Source organism: Pseudoliparis swirei, chromosome 16, assembly GCF_029220125.1.
Source record: "Pseudoliparis swirei isolate HS2019 ecotype Mariana Trench chromosome 16, NWPU_hadal_v1, whole genome shotgun sequence".
Lineage (NCBI taxonomy): Eukaryota > Metazoa > Chordata > Actinopteri > Perciformes > Liparidae > Pseudoliparis > Pseudoliparis swirei.
Window position 1 is genome coordinate 24,736,885 of NC_079403.1, and position 18,837 is coordinate 24,755,721.

The following is an 18,837-nucleotide window of genomic DNA, read 5'->3' on the forward strand; positions in this document are numbered from 1 at the left end:
CTTTTGAGTTCGTAAGTTATGGAAATGTGGCTCAAGCAAAAGTTCAGTCAGGAAGACTCTCAACACTCTGGTTCTTCCATAAGCGGTCTCTTAGTCTCGCATGATGAATGAACCAATCGGAGGCGACGCAGTCCTGTGAGCCAATAACAGCGTCTTTAAATAGGTTCTCCTCGGGTGTGCTCTGTGCCTTGAGGGTGAGGAAGAGAAATGCCAGTTTCTAATAGGATGCAAAAGTATGCGCTACACCCTCAGTTTATAGCTCTCTCCCTCAGGTGGAATTTGAATAATGGATGCCCGGCACAAGTTGGTCGGCACACGGAACCGTGTGGGGGTTTCAAAACGGCTCAAAAGCTAAAGTAAAATGGTAATATGATGACTAATGGAAAAAAAGTCATAAGTAAAGTCATAACATGACTTCCTGAGGGAATAATACCGTAAAATGTAAGATATTACACGTTCTGAATAACTTGCTCAACGCCAGGTAGAAGGGAATGAGAACAGCCGGAGTCCATATTTAGAGTTTGTTCTTGTTCATGAAACAACTCTTTGAGCACTAAAGGGTAACGATGACTTATAAAGGATGCGTCCAGAGCATCTGGAGCCCGTTACCTGAACTGATCCGCCACTTTCTTCGGCAGTAGTTGGAGATATCGTGGTTTTCGGAATTTGTTGGTGAAAGAACTGAAATCCTAGCCGGGATGATAGAGTTCTTCCCAATGATAATGACCGATGCTCTTTACACTCAAGGAAAGGAGCTTTTGTGAGAGTTCTTGTTGCACATTTCCTGAGGTCACAGGTCCTTGACCCTGAGCTCCATGTCGGCCGTGTTTCTTCACCGAACATACAATTCAATTCAGTTTATTTCGTATAGCCCAAAATCCCAAACTCCCCTCAGAGGGCTTTACAATCCGTGCACATACAACATCCCTGACCTTTGACCTCACGTCGGATCAGAAAAAACCCTTTCATGGTAAAAAAAAAGAGGTGAACAGCGTTACAGAAATACTCTGTAATGATTCCTTCTGGTCACATGGCATCTCTTCGTCCGACCATCCTGGAGAGGGATCCTCCTCTGTTGCCCTCCTGAAGGGTTCTTACCTTTTTTCCTTGGGTTGTTTGTAAACTGAATTGAATGGAATTGAACACATTCAATGAATTTCTGACAGAATTATGAATAATTAGTAGTAGGCATGGAAGACGATCCAGATATTCACAATCCATGAAACAGCAGGACCACGGAGGCAGGAGGCATAATTGTATGTATCTACCATTGCAGTGGCATAAATCAATCAAATAAGTATGCACAGACAACATGTACTTTTTCAATTTGGTGGAATCAATACAACTTGATTTTTTTCTTCTGGTGAGAGTAATTTCTCTGTTTTTTATCCTTGTGACCAGTCCCCTTGCGATCCGGGCATCTATTGGTTGTCCTGGTGGCGGTGAGAAGGCGTTCTGCAGAGCGACTGCCAACTTCCCTCTCCACTCGTCCCCTGCTGACACATAAACTGCTAATTGTCATTCGACGAGATCGGACTGCATCTGTAATTGTGATGGAGTTAATTCAAAGTCCGCCTCTATAATCGTACCACCCGTGCCGCTCTTGTTTTTGGTGACAGTCCCACACCATCACCGTAAGCAGAGCTTTGAACACACTTTCCGCCCTGTGGCTCACGCATCACGTCTTTGTATCTCATGAGGAATCTATCCTGTGGAGCTCGATGTGTTTATTGTGCTAAGATCATCAATGTGTGTCTGAAATGTAAGTGATCTCATCGGTTCTATGTCCAAAATCGTAATAAAGCTGACATATTATAATGTATTTATAGAGAAGCCCTGATTGGATTCCTCACATGAAGAGCAGATAACTCATGTGGACGTTGGTAGTCTTGACTCTAAGCTGTAATCTGCAGTCGATGTAAGCGTCCAATATAAAACCACAAAGGATAGCCGGGAGAGAAAAGGTCTTCCCGTTAATTGAGCGGCTGTAGTTCCAACCCTTTCTCCCAAATGAAATGCTTGTGTGAAAGGTGTCTCCGCCTTGGCAGTGAGCAATGCACGACTCCTCCGGGGATTTTCTGGGCCATTTCCGTTCAGGTCTTCTTCTTTTTTCGGCAAGCGGTTGTCAGTCGTCGCCGTCAATGAACCCAACGGCCCGGCGGAGCTTTAAAAACCGGACGGACCGCCATCACAAGCCGGCCTTCTCCTCAAATGTCACCTCTCGGCTCTCATTAGGCATTCCCGTGGCGGCCAGTGAGTACTTTGTCATTCTGGGAGCCGCCGTCGACTCAAATTGACATTTCACTCAGTGTCTTCTCGTTTCATTCAGTATTCTTTGGAGACTTCCTTTCCGCCTTTTCGTCCCCTCAATTTCCCAGCTGGGCCGTTTCAGCTTTTTTTTTGTCTCCCTGGAAATGGATTAGCCGTCCAGGACGGAAATTAAAGTGTCAAATCAATTAAGGGTTTTTCAGAGAAGGTGCAGCATCATTTTCACGGTTGTTCATCGCGGCCTTCTGTGACCATCCTCCGATTATTAGTGTGCCAATCTCCAAAGGAAGACGTTTAAAAAGGAGAGATGCTGGATATGAGGAGTCCGGGTTTTGCAATGACCGCTCAGGTCCAGGAACAGAAGAGTTTGAGTTAGGAAAAGTAAAAGTAGCTCATTTATAATCCACTCACATTCAAACCTGCTTTGCTACTCGGTTTCTTTGAATAATTGACATCTTTTTGACAGTGGATGATACTCACGGTCCCCAAGTGGATCAGACACTATAGTCACAAGCTAAGCACGTTAGCTACCTAGCTGCTACGGTGCTACAGTATTTAGTCACCACAACTAACTATAATATCTCCATCAATCCATGTCCGATCATTGAATCAATAACCAATCAATTGTTATGGAAAGTTAGGGGTACATCTTCTCTCTTGTAGGATATGATAATGAATACACTATTTTTGTGTATTCTATAGCATGAAATGGCAGGTATTTGTTTTGCTATTAAGCAAATGGTTGAAATGAAGGTAAATATATTCAAACCAAAATTGCCTTTACAAATATACATATGTATGTTTTAGACATGCATGTCCAGACATTTTGTTCACATGGTTTTGAGCTGGAATTCTGATTCACGTATGAAACAAAATAATAATATTTGTATAACTGCAGCAATGTTGATGAGACTTGAAAAGATGCTCGAGGAGACGGATGGTGTTCCCCCTTCCTTCAGGTCAAGTCCATGCAATGAAACATTCTGAATTATGTTTTGAGGCAAACATATTTTGTAGAGGATTAAAGTTATTAGCTATAAACGTCAATGAATCCCCCGGAAGTGAGCAAAGGGAGGAGGGGGAAGGCCGGTATGAGGTCATATCAGTCTCAATCATTGCAAATGCAAACACAAAGACTCACACATGGACACACAAAGACTCACAAATATGTTCGATTTGTTGAAGATGAGGGAGACGTCTGATTGGCTACAGACAGGTCTATGCTAAAAAGAACGCATTTAAGAATCAAGCCACGTCAGGGGAGTCTCAAAAACCCACAAATAAATGTGAAGCGATCCACAAACAACCAAATAGTCATTTATTTATCGTTCTGCGTGCATTTGTGAGTCTAATTTATTTGTAAATCCTTCTTCGGGGAGTTTTGGAAATCGAATATATTTGTGAACTTTTGTGTTTCATTTAATTTGTGAGTCTTTGTGTGTCCATTTGTGAGTCTTTGTGTGTCCATTTGTGAGTCTTTATGTTTGCATTTTTGAATCTTTGTGTGTCCATTTGTGAATCTCTCTCAGTGCATCTGCATCTTGAGACTGATCTGACCCCGCAGGCCGGTGCTATCCTGAAGACGCACTTGTGTTGCTGAATAAACCCAAAGTTTTGAAGCTATTGCTTTGTTCCAATTATGTATTAATTTAAAGCCATACCTTAAATGTTTTCTATTAAACTTAACCAAGTATCGGAGGGTTTCGTTTCGATTGACAACGTTAACCAAGTATTTCCGGCTGTGACCCTGTGGAGGAGACTCAGAGGGCAGTTGATTCCTCCAGTAACCTGACATGCTGCAGAACATCTCACAGTTCAAGAAGAACGTCTTCTGGTTTTTAACTCCTGCGACGGCTCATCAAAAGGACCATTTCCCCTTCACCGGATAAAGTAATGGAGTAATTGTACATAATTTTGAGGACTTTCATGTTTTTCTCCATGTACAATTGCAGGCTTCACATGTAATTACCATAGCTCTGGTCATAAACCAACGGGCTGTGAAGGGGCTTAGTGTTTGCGAGTGAATGGGACCTGTGTCAGCTGTGGGATGTAATTAAGGGTTAACAACTAAGCTCAGACCCACAACATCTTCAAGCCCGAGTCAGTGAGCATTGTAATTAACACGCTCTCCACGGGGTAGACTACTGTGCTTTATGTGCTCTTAACTTTCCACCCACTCCGGCCTCACTCTGTTCTAAAGATGGGGGCACGCCGCCGCCTCCGACAGCTTCTCGGATTTGCAATGCATGAGGCATGCATAGCTCATTATGGGATGTGATTAAGTTGCCCTGGCTCTAATGGATCTCAATGGAGCCAAACGCATCCATCACAATTGGTGATGTGTCACAGGGTATCAATGAGCTGTCCGCTGTGTAGGTGCCTCACGCTACCGTTGCCTTGGCCCGGAGGTTCGTTGATATGTCTTTCATAAGATGATCGACGTCACGTGGAGACGAGGGAGTGTTGGGCTCGCTCTCGTGGGAGTCATGTGAGTTTGAGTCGAGCTGTGATGGTTTGGGATTGAGGAAAGAGTCCAACGTTACACTTTTTGCATGATTTTCGGGGATTTCCCACTCATTTAGAGAAGCGAAGAGAAGGTGGTTTTGTTTGGTAAATTCGTGCAAGGACAGTTTTTGATTTTTGGAATTGCTTTATAGACAGTTTTATGTATTCCTCTCGTGTGTTATCAGCCGATACAGTATTAGTGAGACACTTGACACGTTATACTCTTGCACTATTAAAACATACGCACACATCTATCTTATTTTACTTGGTGACTTGTTTTCAAATGGATTCCTCTTGTGTATTTGTTCTCCTGTACATAGTTTATCTTTGTTGTTTGCTGCTACTGGCTGTGGAGCATCAAACGGAATTTCATTGTATAACATTGACGATAAAAACCTCTTCATTTTTTGCTGATGACATCATACATGGATGCTGTCAGTCAGGAACTCACAAACCTATTTTTTTAGGATATAATAAAAACAATAAAAACGTGTTTGAAAGGATTGAAATGCTGTCAACGTTGGTTTTGTGTCTTTATAGAAGCGCCGACACTCCCATGTGTCAATATATTATATATTACATAGTTTACTCGGACCTCTGTTCACGTCCCTCAGAAACCAAAAGTAATCGTTGTTACGTGACGTCGTCATGCTTGTAAAGTAGTGTAAGAAAGTCTGCTGAGGGTGTTTGTTAGTTTATTTTATTAATTGTGCGCTCATTGATGACGAGCAGCCTCGACCGAACCTTCCTCTCACAACGTTAACCATGTGGCATTGTGTGTTTCTGAGAAACATCGACTTGTTTCTGACTCATTGTGTTGTTATGACATTCAGTCACAAATAGTTTGTATTACTTTCCATCAGATGAATATTTGTAAAATCTCCAAGAGGTTGGGGATGATTCATTCATGATTTATGAGGAAAAGAAGAATGAATATGGCGATACGATACGTATTGTGTTTCGGCTGACGGCTTCTGCTATCACACCTTTCGTCAAAGCAGTGGGCAGACAAAGCTGGAGTTTAACATATAATGCAGGCATCCATGTTTCTCTGTATTGATGTGTGCGGTTGGTTTAGCCGGTCGGACTGTTTGTGTCTTTCCGAGATTGTTCTGATCTGATTACGTCTTTTTCCGATATTCATCGAATGGATTCAGACCAACGACGTGTTTCTCCTCTTAATCTCCATGCTGCCATTTTGCAGATGTATTTTTTTTATCTTTCTCAGCATCAAAAGTAAGATCTTGAATAAGAAATCTGCACAGATGCTCTTTCCTTGTTTAACATCCTCAGTTTGTGACGGTTGGCGTGTCGGCGGTTGCCTCATCGATCTCGACTTCATCTCATAGCGCCCCACGTTCCTCATCAATAGGCCATCGACTCATTGCCTTCCATCAGAGAGGCTGTACGGGCGTATAACCAGTGACAGTATTCAGTCATGGGTTACATTGGTCTGTGTTCCCTGTTGCTGCCGTGGAGACGATGTTGTCTTCTCCTCTTCGATGACGGATCTCTTCTTTCATCACTACTGAGCATCGGCGCAAATGGCGTCTCTCCAAAGAAGCCTCGCTCTCTGACTCTGAGACTCTGACACAGCGGGTAAGAGCTCTGAGACACGTTGGACTATGAAACCTTCGTCTCCTGCACGGGAAATATTACAATATTGCGTCATAGACTGCACATTTGGCCCGTTACTCATAAATACAGATGTGCAGAGGACTCAGTCCACAGCTGTTGAGGAATGTTGGCGATTAAGGCACAAAAATAAAATACATTCTCACACCAAACTCGTCGAATAATCCGGATCATTTCGTGGCGCTCATCTTTAAGCTACGACACTCTGGGTTCTCAAACAGAGGTTTCCAAGGTGACGGTCCTGATTTAGTTGGAGTCCTTCGTTTGGAAGATCGGCGGTTGAATCCCAGAATCCTCCGGTCCGCATGTTCAGCACGAAGAAGACGACTCCAACGTCCGTCAATTGTAACATAGGATTTCATTGACTAAACTTATATTTCCGCAGACAGAAATCAGCTGAATTCCTTTGCAAATGAGTCTGACTGATGATGCTTTTAATCATTTATCATAATCAAAGAATACTTATACTAATCAGAAGCATTAAAGTGCAGCGTGAACCTGTGATTCCTTCGCGTGGATACTTATCGTTAGCCGGAAGTCTGGATGACTTCATGTTTACTGGGATTTAAAATGTCACTTTGAATAGGAACCAAAATGCAAGTTTTAATTATTGTTTAAAAAAAAGTCTCTTGGTCCAGATCAAATGAGGTGCAGCTGGACAAGCCGCCTTAAATCCACACATCTTGAGGCAGATTGTATTAAAGTGATGTATTATCGCCTCTTAACATATTTAAACGACAATTTAGAGGTCTTTTCTTTTCATGTGTATTTCAATACCATCACATTGTGGTGGTGATAATCCATCCACTTGCAGTTTTTAATAACACAGTTCACCCGCCACCAGAGCTTCAGATCAGCGGGTTTAACGTGTCGCGTGAAGTCCACGGCCGGAGTTTCACCCCCTCGCCGTTTGTGTTTGTGCACGATGATCGCCGGATAAAATCATTTCAATAAATCTGCGGTGCGCGTCGATCATCTCGGGGTCGGGGCCCGTTTCCCGTCACAGCGAGAGCCGAAACACAATCACAGCAGCGCCGGGCGGTCGTGTCCATATTTCAGTTTAAATGCCGTCTCTCTTCATGTGACGTTAATTCAGTCGCCAGCAACTCGACGGAGATTGTTTTTTTCTTCTTTTTTTTTAGGATGCACAATAATTGCAGAGCACATTTTTTTATTTTTTTTACGAGGAGTCAATTTGAGATTTGCATTAAGAATGTCCGTGTCACGGTGGAAAGGGTTTCGCAATAAAGAGACAAGCGATCGGAATCGAGATAGCGGGCTTCGGCTCCGAAGACTCTTTACGCGATAGGAATGAAATATAAATGGGAAAATAATGGAGGATTTTATTTCAGACGGTGTCATTGGAAACTTTTTTTTTTACTTTTGCTGACGCGCCCCCAAAACTTACCCAGGGGGAAAAAAATTAGGTCCAAATTTAGAAAAAAAGAAGAGAGAAAGTCTGACTCGACCAGTTGAGACAGTAAATGCCACAGAGTGATTATTCTGACACGTTCTCCAACCTCCGACATCTTTTCATGATGAATGCCCTGATTCTGAATTAATATTGGACATTCATTAAGTCACAATTACCTTAATAGCATTTGCACAGCGCCGGGTGACTAATGGGTTCACGCTCGTAAAGCACTGCTTCAGCTTTTGGGTTTCAGTGGCTGCAAATCCAAAATAATGTAAATACAGATGTAGATTTATTCCACATCGGTGATCCCCGTCAGCGGACCTGAGGACCGCATGAGACACACCAACACATTATTGATATTGTCCTTCATTCGTAGCTGTCGGCTCCTTTAAAATATGTCTTTGTGGGATGAGTGTGCAGCTGGATGCTGTGTATGTGTGTGTGTGTGTGTGTGCGTGTGTAGTTGTGTAACCCTGATGCACCTTGAGAGCTTTTCTGGAGTTGATATGCTGACTCATTTGCTGGATGAGCTCAGTGGCAGCTCTGAAAGGAAATAATACATCGTTAAATGTGAATAAAAAGCCAATTAGCTCAAAACTATATATAATATATACACGTCATTTAAAGCTAATATGATGGAAATGTTATTCCTAATTATGATATAACTAATTATCTCCCAGAGCAATGTCCTCCTGATGAGGGGCCGCTGAGTAAGATGATGTGACGACTGAGTCCAACGAAAAAGTGTCATTTCATAAACTAAACTGTATATATTCTATATTCAATGAGACACGGACACACAGCGCTGTGTATGGAGAACCACTGTTCTACTGCACCTCTCGAGCTAGCGCAGCTAATTGACCAGATGCTAATTGGGCATCCCATTGCAGTCAACAATGAACACACTTTACTCCGACACAACAAATGTCTTGAAGGAACACAAAAGGATCCGAATACGTTGGATTATAAAGTTTAGAGCTGGCTTTCCTTAAAAAAAGGGTTAAAGATGATGAAGAGAACGAGGGAGCCAAAGTGACAAGAACATTGTGAAGTAGGAGGACGTTCCCAGAGAGTAACTCATAAGTCAAGTCAGTCAAATGCATATATATATATATATATATATATATATACGACAGTAGGCCTTAATAATGCAATAATCAATGGAGCAATTCCAACACTGATGTAATAAGGACATCTTATTTATACAATTCAGTATATATATATATATATAAATATATATATATTCAGTATATTATATATAAATACCATGAAATAAAAATATGTAATATAAATACCATACATATATTATAATAAAATATAAATATTGTATATTGTAAATCACATATATACATATTAAATCTAATATAACCCTATAAACCTTGTTTGGGTTAAAGTGAGCTTGTTTCAGACAATTCAGTACATTAATATATATATATATATATATATCATATAATAATATTCAGTTTAATATGATATATAAATACCATAGAAAATAATAATTGTATAATATGAATCTTATATATATATATACGACAGTAGGCCTTGATAATGCACTAATCACTGGAACAATGAAAACATATAAAGAGTTCTAATGATATGCCGTGAAGTTTATAAAGGAGGAAGAATCTGAAATTGATGACTTGAAGCCGTTTAGAGTCGAGACCGGAGCACGATTAATCCTGCCTGGCCGTTAAAGACGTCTCATTGGATTCAATGGGGGGGGGGGGGGGGGCGGAGTCGAGACATGAGAGTCGTGCATACATGCAGACGGAGGGACGCTATGGCTCCTATTGCTGCTCATTAATCACCTGTCGGCCAGCCGGCCTCCAGAGAACAGCACCCCGGTGCTCCGAGGTAATTACTGCCGTGACGGAGCGCTCATAAGTAGCCATCTTATCTCTCCCTCAAACCCGGCCTGGGTTTTTCTCTTCTTTTTTTCGGCTCGACCACCGAGCTTCCTGTATCCTCTGGAGAAACCTCCTCCTCCTCCCTCCTCCTCCTCCTCCTCCTCTTCAGCTCTTCTTTTCTTCCTCCCCGGGCACACGTCCATTTTCCATCCAATGTGAGATAAATATATGATGGCCTCTAAAATCAATGCTCTGGTTAATGATGTGGGCTGTCGGCGCAGTGCTAGCAGGTAGCCACCGGGGGCTCAGACAGGAGCATCTCTTCAGCCCCCGGAGCGACAACGCCTGTTCACGACTTTTGGCGCTTTCATTTCTTTTCTCGAAAATGCCATTTTAGTATTCGCCATAAGTTTTCATGAATAATATAACTTTTACTGCAGAGGCTGATGGAGGTTTTTTGATGCATCACTTGTCTCAGGAAGCTGTTAGCCTGGCACGCGTCATCCTGCCGCTCTGGACGACTTTTGTGTGTCCCCCCCCCCCCCCGTGATTCAGTGCTGTAGCTAGAAAACAGTCTAATTTCTCCAAAGAGCCACTCAAATAATCAAAAAGGATAAATCAAAAAACACAACTGGCTTGGAGCGACATCTCTGCATTTATTTTTTCCGCCAGCGATGCAATCACTTAGTCTGTAAACGGCATGTTGAGAGATTTCCAACCGTCAGCAGAAAGTTGTAGTTTTAAAGAGACTCGCGTAACACAGACGACAATGTGTCCCCAGCTAACGCGCTCTCTCTCTCTCTCTCTCTCTCTTGTCTCCCTGTGCTTCCAGATGGAGATGGTAGACGAGCCGGATCCCGATGACGACGGCACAAAAATAAGTGTGAGTTCAGTTCCACGCCTGGTTGCAGCCCAGAGCTTCCTCCATTGTGTCAGGACGCCAGTTTGATGGCGTTTCATTCCCAGCAAACAACAGCAGCTGATTTTTCCCCGGAATAATCCACCTTGCAACCAGAGAAAGGAGCTAATCAGTGAAATCAGCGGCAGTGTATTATTGCTGTCGGAGTGGTTCCTTTTCCCCACCAACCGCTCTGCCCCCCCCCCCTTCCTGTCACTCTGTATGCGCATTCTGTGCTCGCGGCAGCTCACACTTCCTGCCACCGACCTGACTGGAGTCCTCAGAGAGTCGGAGAGCGATGTGCAATGTAAAAAGGGGGGACGGGGGTCTGGGCTCTAGGTTCCTCCAGACCGCCCACGCTGCCCTCTTCCCAATGTGGGGGTTCCACAGAGATAGCCAACACAATTCAATTCAATTCAGTTTATTTTGTATAGCCCATTTTAACAAATTACAAATTCCCCTCAGTGCTTTACAATCTGTACACATAGACATCCCTGACCTTTGACCTTTGACCTCACATCGGATCAGGAACAACTCCCAAACAACCCTTCAGGGGAAACAAGGGAAGAACCCTTGAGGAGAGAACAGAGGAGGATCCCTCTCCAGGATGGACAGGTGTAATAGATGTCATGTGACCAGAAGGAATCATTACACACAAATGAAAACACAGTAACAACACAATCAATGAATATGACAGTGTATGAATAGTTGGTATATTCCACGATCCAGACCTCCACGATCCATCAGGCAGATGGAGGTAGAGAGGAGGTGTGGACCTCTCCCTCTCTTGATAATCCATACAAACATTCATGCAGATCAAAGTTCAGATTTCAGCAATTAGGGGTTAAATGCATGCTAAATAAGTTACAGTACATCCTGCAATGTTACTTTGATCCATGAATATTTAATGAAATGGAGCAGTGCTTACATTTTTTTTTAATTTTTTTTCGCCAAATGTATTCAAACCGACCAGACTTGCAGACAACGTTGCAAATCGATGAGCAGCGCTACTTAATTAATGCTAATATTGGGTTTATAAGATTGCTGCGTCTTTGTGATTAAGTACCTTAATGTGTGCCAAAACCACACATTACCATTCAGCTGTTTTATTGATAACCAGTTTCCATGAGGACTCTGTAAAACCTTCACGCTGCAATGGAACCGCATGGATTTCAATGTGACTGCATTGCTACAGCTGGGTCCATTGTCCATGAGTCATCGACAGTGTATTGCAAGAGTAAATAAGCTGGGACACATTTTGAAATAGTCGCTATCCAAATAATTACTTGAGTTGCCCTGATGTCACTCGAAGGGGCAAAAAATGCCACATAATCTCCTAATAATTCTGATAATTTAATAGTGCTTTGTTCTTGTTGTGTGTGTCCTATCTGTATGGCCTGCCGGTATAGGTAGTACACAAGAAATTAATAAATATACATTTTATTATTAAAAAAAACAAAGAAATAAGTTATAATTGTTAATAGTACAATAAATAACCACAAAAAAAGAATACAATTGAATATGATTGTCTGATTTATGTTTTCTGTTTGTTTTTTGTTTAAAAAAATCTCAGAAAAAAACTTTGAATTTGTAGATTACTGCCTAAAAGTCTTATTATTACAATGTGTATGACAATTGCTAAGCCTAAATAAGTGTATTTATTATTTTGAACAACTGTTAAATGTGATTTCACAAGTTTAAAAAAGTGCCCCCAATTTCATTTTTTATCGCCCATGGATTTCAATCAGTGGGGGAAAAACTTTCCCCCCAAAACATATGTGAATGTCCTACCCTGGTTCATGTGATGTGATGGTTGATGGATAAAAAGGCAATAAAAAGGTAGTTCGGAGTCCTCAAGGTCCAGAGGAAGATGGAAGGAAAATCCATATTTTCTAAAACGAAACACCATTTAAAACCTCGACATGTGCGTCTAGCAATATGATTTAATCTGTAATCATCATTCGCCAAGTTTGTATATGTTTGGATACACAATAGAAACAGATGTTGGAGGTATAGCCACTCTAACCACTCAATTCATTTCAGTTTATTTGTATAGCCCATTTTCACAAATTACAAATTACCCTCAGAGTGCTTTACAATCTGTACATATAGACATCCCTGACCTTTGACCTCACATGGGATCAGGAACAACTCCCAAACAACCCTTCAGGGGAAACAAGGTAAGAACCCTTGAGGAGAGAACAGAGGAGGATCCCTCTCCAGGATGGACAGGTGTAATAGATGTCATGTGACCAGAAGGAATCATTACACACAACTTAAAACACAGTAACAACACAATGAAGATGACAGAGTGGATGAAGAGTTGGTAGTCGGCATATTCCATGATCCATAACCTCCACGATCCATCAGGCAGAAAGTAGTCGGCTCCCGAGACGATCCAGTTTGAGCAGTTTACAGTTTACTAAATTTACAAAACGAGATGTTGGAAGTAAAGTTCACCGTTGAACATCAGGTTGCTTAGTAAAAGTGATTTCTGCTTGTATTTTCTATGTTGTGATAGTGTAACCATCATGCGTCATGTCGCATCACCGTCGTGACTCTGTGGTCTCTTAACCCCTCTCGCAGACGGTGAAGGTCCAGGGCAACGACATCTCGCACAAGCTGCAGATCTCTAGGGTCGGCAAGACCGACGAAGGCCTGTACGAGTGCCGGGTGACGCGGGCCAACTACGGGGAGATCGTAGAGTACAAGGCCCAAGCCTGGCTGAGGGTCAACGCCACGGTCCGGCCACGGCGGCCACTGGAGCCTCCCAAGAAGAGCTCCCCGCTGCACCTGACGGACAAGAAGCCCAGGAAGTCCAACTCGCCTCTGGGCCAGGACAGCATGAGCTCAGACCAGAGGGTGGCCTCCACCTCCACCTCTCACACGTCCTCCAACACAGGGAAACAAAACCCTGGCTCAGGTAAGGCCCCGGGGGGGAGGGGGACGTAACGAGGAAGACTTGTTGTGGACTCAGAGTCTTTGACAACCAACTTCTAGTCTGGTCAGCAACCTTCCTGGTGGTTGGGTTGAGCTAGAGAACAATCTAGTCAGTGGTCAGTGGTCAGTAAGTACGTCTTTCAATCAGGGGGTTGGTGGTTCAATCCCCACCCTAGTCGATGTGTTCTTGAGAACAATAAACCCTAAATTGCTCCACAGGATACTTATTATCGAATCAGAAGGCGGTCAGAGTCTTTGACAACCAGCTTCTAGTCTGGTCAGCAACCTTCCTGGTGGTTGGGTTGAGCTAGAGAACAACCTACCACAACGTCAGCTTCTATACAGCAGTCAACTGCCTCGCATAAAGGTAGCCACGTTTCAAGGCAGAGAGTCACTCCCATGATGCACCCTGTCCAGCCAATGAGCCGAGAATCTTCAGCATCTGAGGGTTGTGAACAGACTTACCTCGTCTACATCTTGTTGAAGGTTGTGGGTCAGTGGTCAGCAAGTACATCTTCCAATCAGGGGGTTGGTGGTTCAATCCCCACCCTAGTCGATGTGTCCTTGAAGACACTAAACCCTAAAATACTACCCGCAGCTGTTTCTTCTTTTATAAATTAAATAGATAATTATTATGGAAGCAGGAGGCGGTCATGTGGTTGCACATGTCCAACGTATCCTCACATATTGATTTGTAAAGTCTAATCCCTGCATACATCTGTGAAGTGCTGAGCCCTTCAGCTCCACACAACTCCAATAATACTCATGTTAATACCACCGATAACCAATTGACTCGGGTTGTGAGTCTTCAGATGAGGAGTGCAGCCAACATTAGGTCTTTTCTCCCAGTCCCTATCGATATTGAAAAACATCTCATTTGGAGTTTTACGGTTCACTTCATTGAAGTATCAGTTGCCTCCAGCATCCCCAAAACGCTGCTGCTCCTCTAATCCTGGGAGACGAGAACACATTCCAGCCTTTCGAGTTCTGAAATTGATTTGAAGATTTTTTTTTCTGGTAATGTTAGGGGGCACCACGTGGTCTGGCCCCCAGCTATGTTTTAGAAATGTTCTTCCCCCCACGAGCAGCTTGTGAGCTCCTCAGGCAGACCTCCTCTGGAGCTTCTTAGAGCTCACCTTCTCACCGAGGGTGTTCCAGCCTCAGGCTGCCGAGCTCTGGGACTCTCTGCCGGCCAATCAGGAGCAACTTTCTGCATTATGTTCCACATGTATTTCCTTTTGAATCTCGCCGTTCTTAATTATAATCCGAATTCACTCCAGACTTTGCCACGGTGGTGGAATTGGAACACGTGGTAGAAAGGTACTTAGGTAAAGGTCTGATAGCGGCACATGCGCAATATAGTCTCATTTCTCTACACACAAAATGTAATGCTGTTTGAATTATTTGACATTTGCTATAATCACATCAAAGTGCGAGACACGCTGACTTTTAAGTTATCATTGTTTTTCATTGAACATGAACAAATGGAATTCATGAGATTGACTTCAGTGCGTCTCCATCACGGGAATATAAAAGCTCGTCTGTAATTACGTTCAGCAAAGAATAGCAAAGTTACCTTTTGTGTTTCATACACGACGAGTGCAGCGTGAATCATATCCGCAAACACCACTGCAGGAAATGGAATCATGTATCGCTTTAATTATTGTTGAGTCGATAACTCACTTTCTGTAATATTTGTCAGGGGAATGCTGAGTATTACTTAGTTTTGTGAGTTGAGGTTATTAAGACTTTTCAACTTTTTGAGTTTTTTTTGTAATAATGTAATTCACATAGGAACAAAACACTCCGTGGGTTCATAATACTCCTGTAACTCAAACGAGACCACTGATATCGTTTGTTGTGACTACGATAATATGGAAGCAATCGAAAAATATATGTCTAATTTTATTAAAACCAGCATGCTAGATCAAATGATTGGACACATGTTTTGGGAGAGAGCTACATCTTATGCATAAATAAAGTATAATTTTCAAGATACAATAAAGCTGGCCAACAAACCAAAATGCGGAGCTTCGCGAACGTTAATGTTGCTTTCTCAATTTTTAGCTAAACATATGCTAACGTTTCGTTTCGAAACAGTCAGGAACTAGCCAACGTGGAAACTGAATCATATTTAATCAGCGTTGTCGAGTTTGTTCTGATATCGTCATTCAACCGTCCCTCATACATTATTTGCATGACCGTTATGTAGTCTTGTCTTATGCTCTTTATTTTATATCTCTCTCATGTCAGCCTCCTCACCGCCGCTCCACATGCAGCAGTGTACACCTCTTTTCCTCGATCTGGCTCCTGTTATTCATTTATTTGTTGCTCTCGTAAACTATTCTTGCATTCATTTTTTTTCTCCATCAATGAATGTATTTCCTACCTGGTCAGTAAGAGCCGTGCTCTAGATAGACTTCTGCACCCCGAGGCGAAAACATGGAAAGATATTACTTTGCCATTGAATATAGGTACAAAAAATAAATTTAAAAAATGGAGAATAATCCCCGAGGCTGCCGAGTCAGAGATTATGAGGCAGCCAAATTATGCTGACAACCGTGTAGCAGTGAGTCGGTGACACTGATAAATGCCTCTCCGTGCGCCGCCGCCTCCTCTGAGCGTCAGCGAGGTGTTACGGCTGAGGGCGACGGCTAGCTCCGTTACCCGGGCACATGAGCTACAACAGGTAAACGCTCCCGGGTGAAATTAAACCTCGGAGAGAGCGCAGATATTTTTCATTTTCCGCATTGCTGCGTTCTGTAAACAACGAGGCGCTTCTCTTCCAGGCGGACGGTCGGCATCTCTGCCGGGTGGAGCGGCTGCGTGTCAGGAGTTGTTAGATCACAGCTCGGCCTCCATCGTTTTTGGCAGTGTTGGTTTTTCTCCGAAGCTTGGAGGTGATTGCGGTGCGGGAAAAAAAATAAGGAGAGAATAGAAGAAGAAGAGAAAAAAGTCCGGAGGCCAAGCCTGGTTACTGCACGAGGAAAGGAAAACTAATATGGACTCAAGCTTCTTGCGTAAGCATCCATCCACAGGAAGGAAGGAAACACTGACCTTGTTTTTAAGAAGCACCGTATATCTCTTAAACTGCACAAGTCTGAGGAGAGAACACCAGTGAGTCATCACTCCAGGAGCTGCTGTACACGGCTGCCTTCGTGTTGCTTCGGCAGTCGCACGCAACGTCAATGTGTCATCCCTAGCTAACGTGGACGCCTCGATGGCTCCTTCCTTCCTCACACGGGGCTCTTTTTGGGGGGAAAACGGATTCTGAGATCCTGTAAATCCACTGAGATGTGGCTCGATGTGACCTTCTGTGACCTTCAGAGTTCTCTGCCATTTGATAATCAGTGCAGATTTATTTTTAACCTTTCTGGTTCAAACATACTTTTATGTGATCACACTCATTTGTGAATGGATTTTTTAAGTGCATGTTTATGTTTGTGTGTACATATGCAGAGCTGTATTTTGCATAGTGTACTTCCTGAGGGGTCTTTGGAGAAGTAGTAAACGTCTAAATACTCATTAGGATTTGTAAAATGTTGTAATGACGGCACTCTCACGAGCTCAGAACATCCGGCGAGTCCAAATGAGATACTTTAGATTTGTTTTTCCATGAAGTCATTCGGTTCAGAGGCAAAATCATAATTTTGCATGCTCTGGTACATTTTGAGGATTTTTTTTTTTTACTTGTATAATATGCACGATTTTCCATCCAAAATACACATCGAGTTGTTTATTTTACGACTTTGTCTATTTGCATCGGCGGATTTCTCCTTAATTGGCCGGAGTTTGCATTAGATAAAGCCTTATTTACATATTTAAACATAACATTTCATAAATAAACCGTCAAAGTGTTATAGTTCAAATGTTTTACCCTTTTTACTCACATTTTAATGAGGTGGAAGTGATTAGACTACGTCTAAGGAATATATTGTCATCCTTGATTGTCGTGAATCCTCCAATTCATCCCCAATCACTTAATAAATGTCACTATCTTTGTGCCCTACATGTCCTCAGTGACCTCTGACCACCGTGACGTCTCTGTAGCACTCTGAGATTCTTTTTTTAATGAAGAGTGCTTTACAAAAAAAATGCTATATTATTATATTTATATCACATTTGACCTGTAAAGTACTTTTCATTGAAACTAGGGCTGTGAAACGATTAAAATTTTTATCAGGTTAATCACAGGTTTCTGTGGATTAATCATGATTAATCACATATTACCGATATTCTCTATATATTTTGTGAGAACATAGAGATTTATGACAAAAGACGGATATATACATTTATACATTCTTCTATACAATGGTGCTGCAACTCAGCAGGTATTTAGCAGTTTTCTTCCATATGGAACATTAATACATCTTCATCTTAAACAGAATGCTTAACCCTCCTGTTACCTTTCGGGTCAATTTGACCCCATTCAATGTTTAATGTCGGTGTTCTTTGGGGTCAATTTGACCCCAGGCTGTTTTTCACTGTCAAACTTATAAGAAATATCAACTTTTTTATATATTCAATGGGCTATTTAGGTAGTCAACAAACAAACATAAAGTACCTCACACTTAAACTTGGGAAACAATATTAATTCTAATAATTTTCTGGAGGTTTTAATTGCTGGGGTCAAATTGACCCCGAGGGTAAAATATGTTAGTAAATGTAAAGGTAACAGGAGGGTTTACCACTTCCACTCCACTGAGGATGCCGGCGTCCTTAAGACCCTCCCCTTCCCTTTAAACGACTTGCTCACGCAGACCACGTCAATCTCTGCCTGTCTGACCGACATCTCTCAGTGGATGTCTGCTCACCACCTGAAGATCAACCCTGACAAGACTGAGCTACTATTCCTCCCAGGGAAAGGCTCCCCCACCCACGACCTGACTATCACCTTCAACAGCTCTGTGTTGGCCCCTACCCTGACTGCCAGGAACCTCGGGGTGACACTCGACAGTCAACTCTCCCTGACGGCCAACATCGCTGCGACGACGCGTTCCTGTAGGTACATGCTGCACAACATCAGGAGAATACGTCCTCTTCTTACTCAGAAGGCGGCGCAGGTTCTGATCCAGGCTCTGGTCATTTCACGCCTTGACTACTGCAACTCCCTCCTGGCTGGTCTACCTGCTAAGGCCATCCGACCCCTGCAGCTCATCCAGAATGCAGCAGCTCGACTGGTCTTCAGCCTCCCGAAATTCACCCACACCACTCCGCTCCTCCGCTCTCTCCACTGGTTACCGGTGGCTGCCCGCATCCGCTTCAAAACACTGGTCCTGGCGTACCGTGCTCTAGACGGATCGGGCCCCCTCTACATCCCGGATATG

At 42.8% G+C, this 18,837-nt stretch overlaps 1 protein-coding gene across 1 annotated transcript in view; it reads left to right on the forward strand.

Moving 5' to 3' along the window:
- The window catches only part of vstm2a (V-set and transmembrane domain containing 2A), a 61,452-nt gene that overhangs the window by 35,096 nt on the left and 7,519 nt on the right, over positions 1-18,837 (forward strand). Inside the window, exons 3-4 of the mRNA XM_056434228.1 lie at positions 10,505-10,555; positions 13,157-13,493. Coding sequence (XP_056290203.1) covers positions 10,505-10,555; positions 13,157-13,493 — 388 coding nt within the window. The remainder of the gene's footprint in view (positions 1-10,504; positions 10,556-13,156; positions 13,494-18,837) is intronic.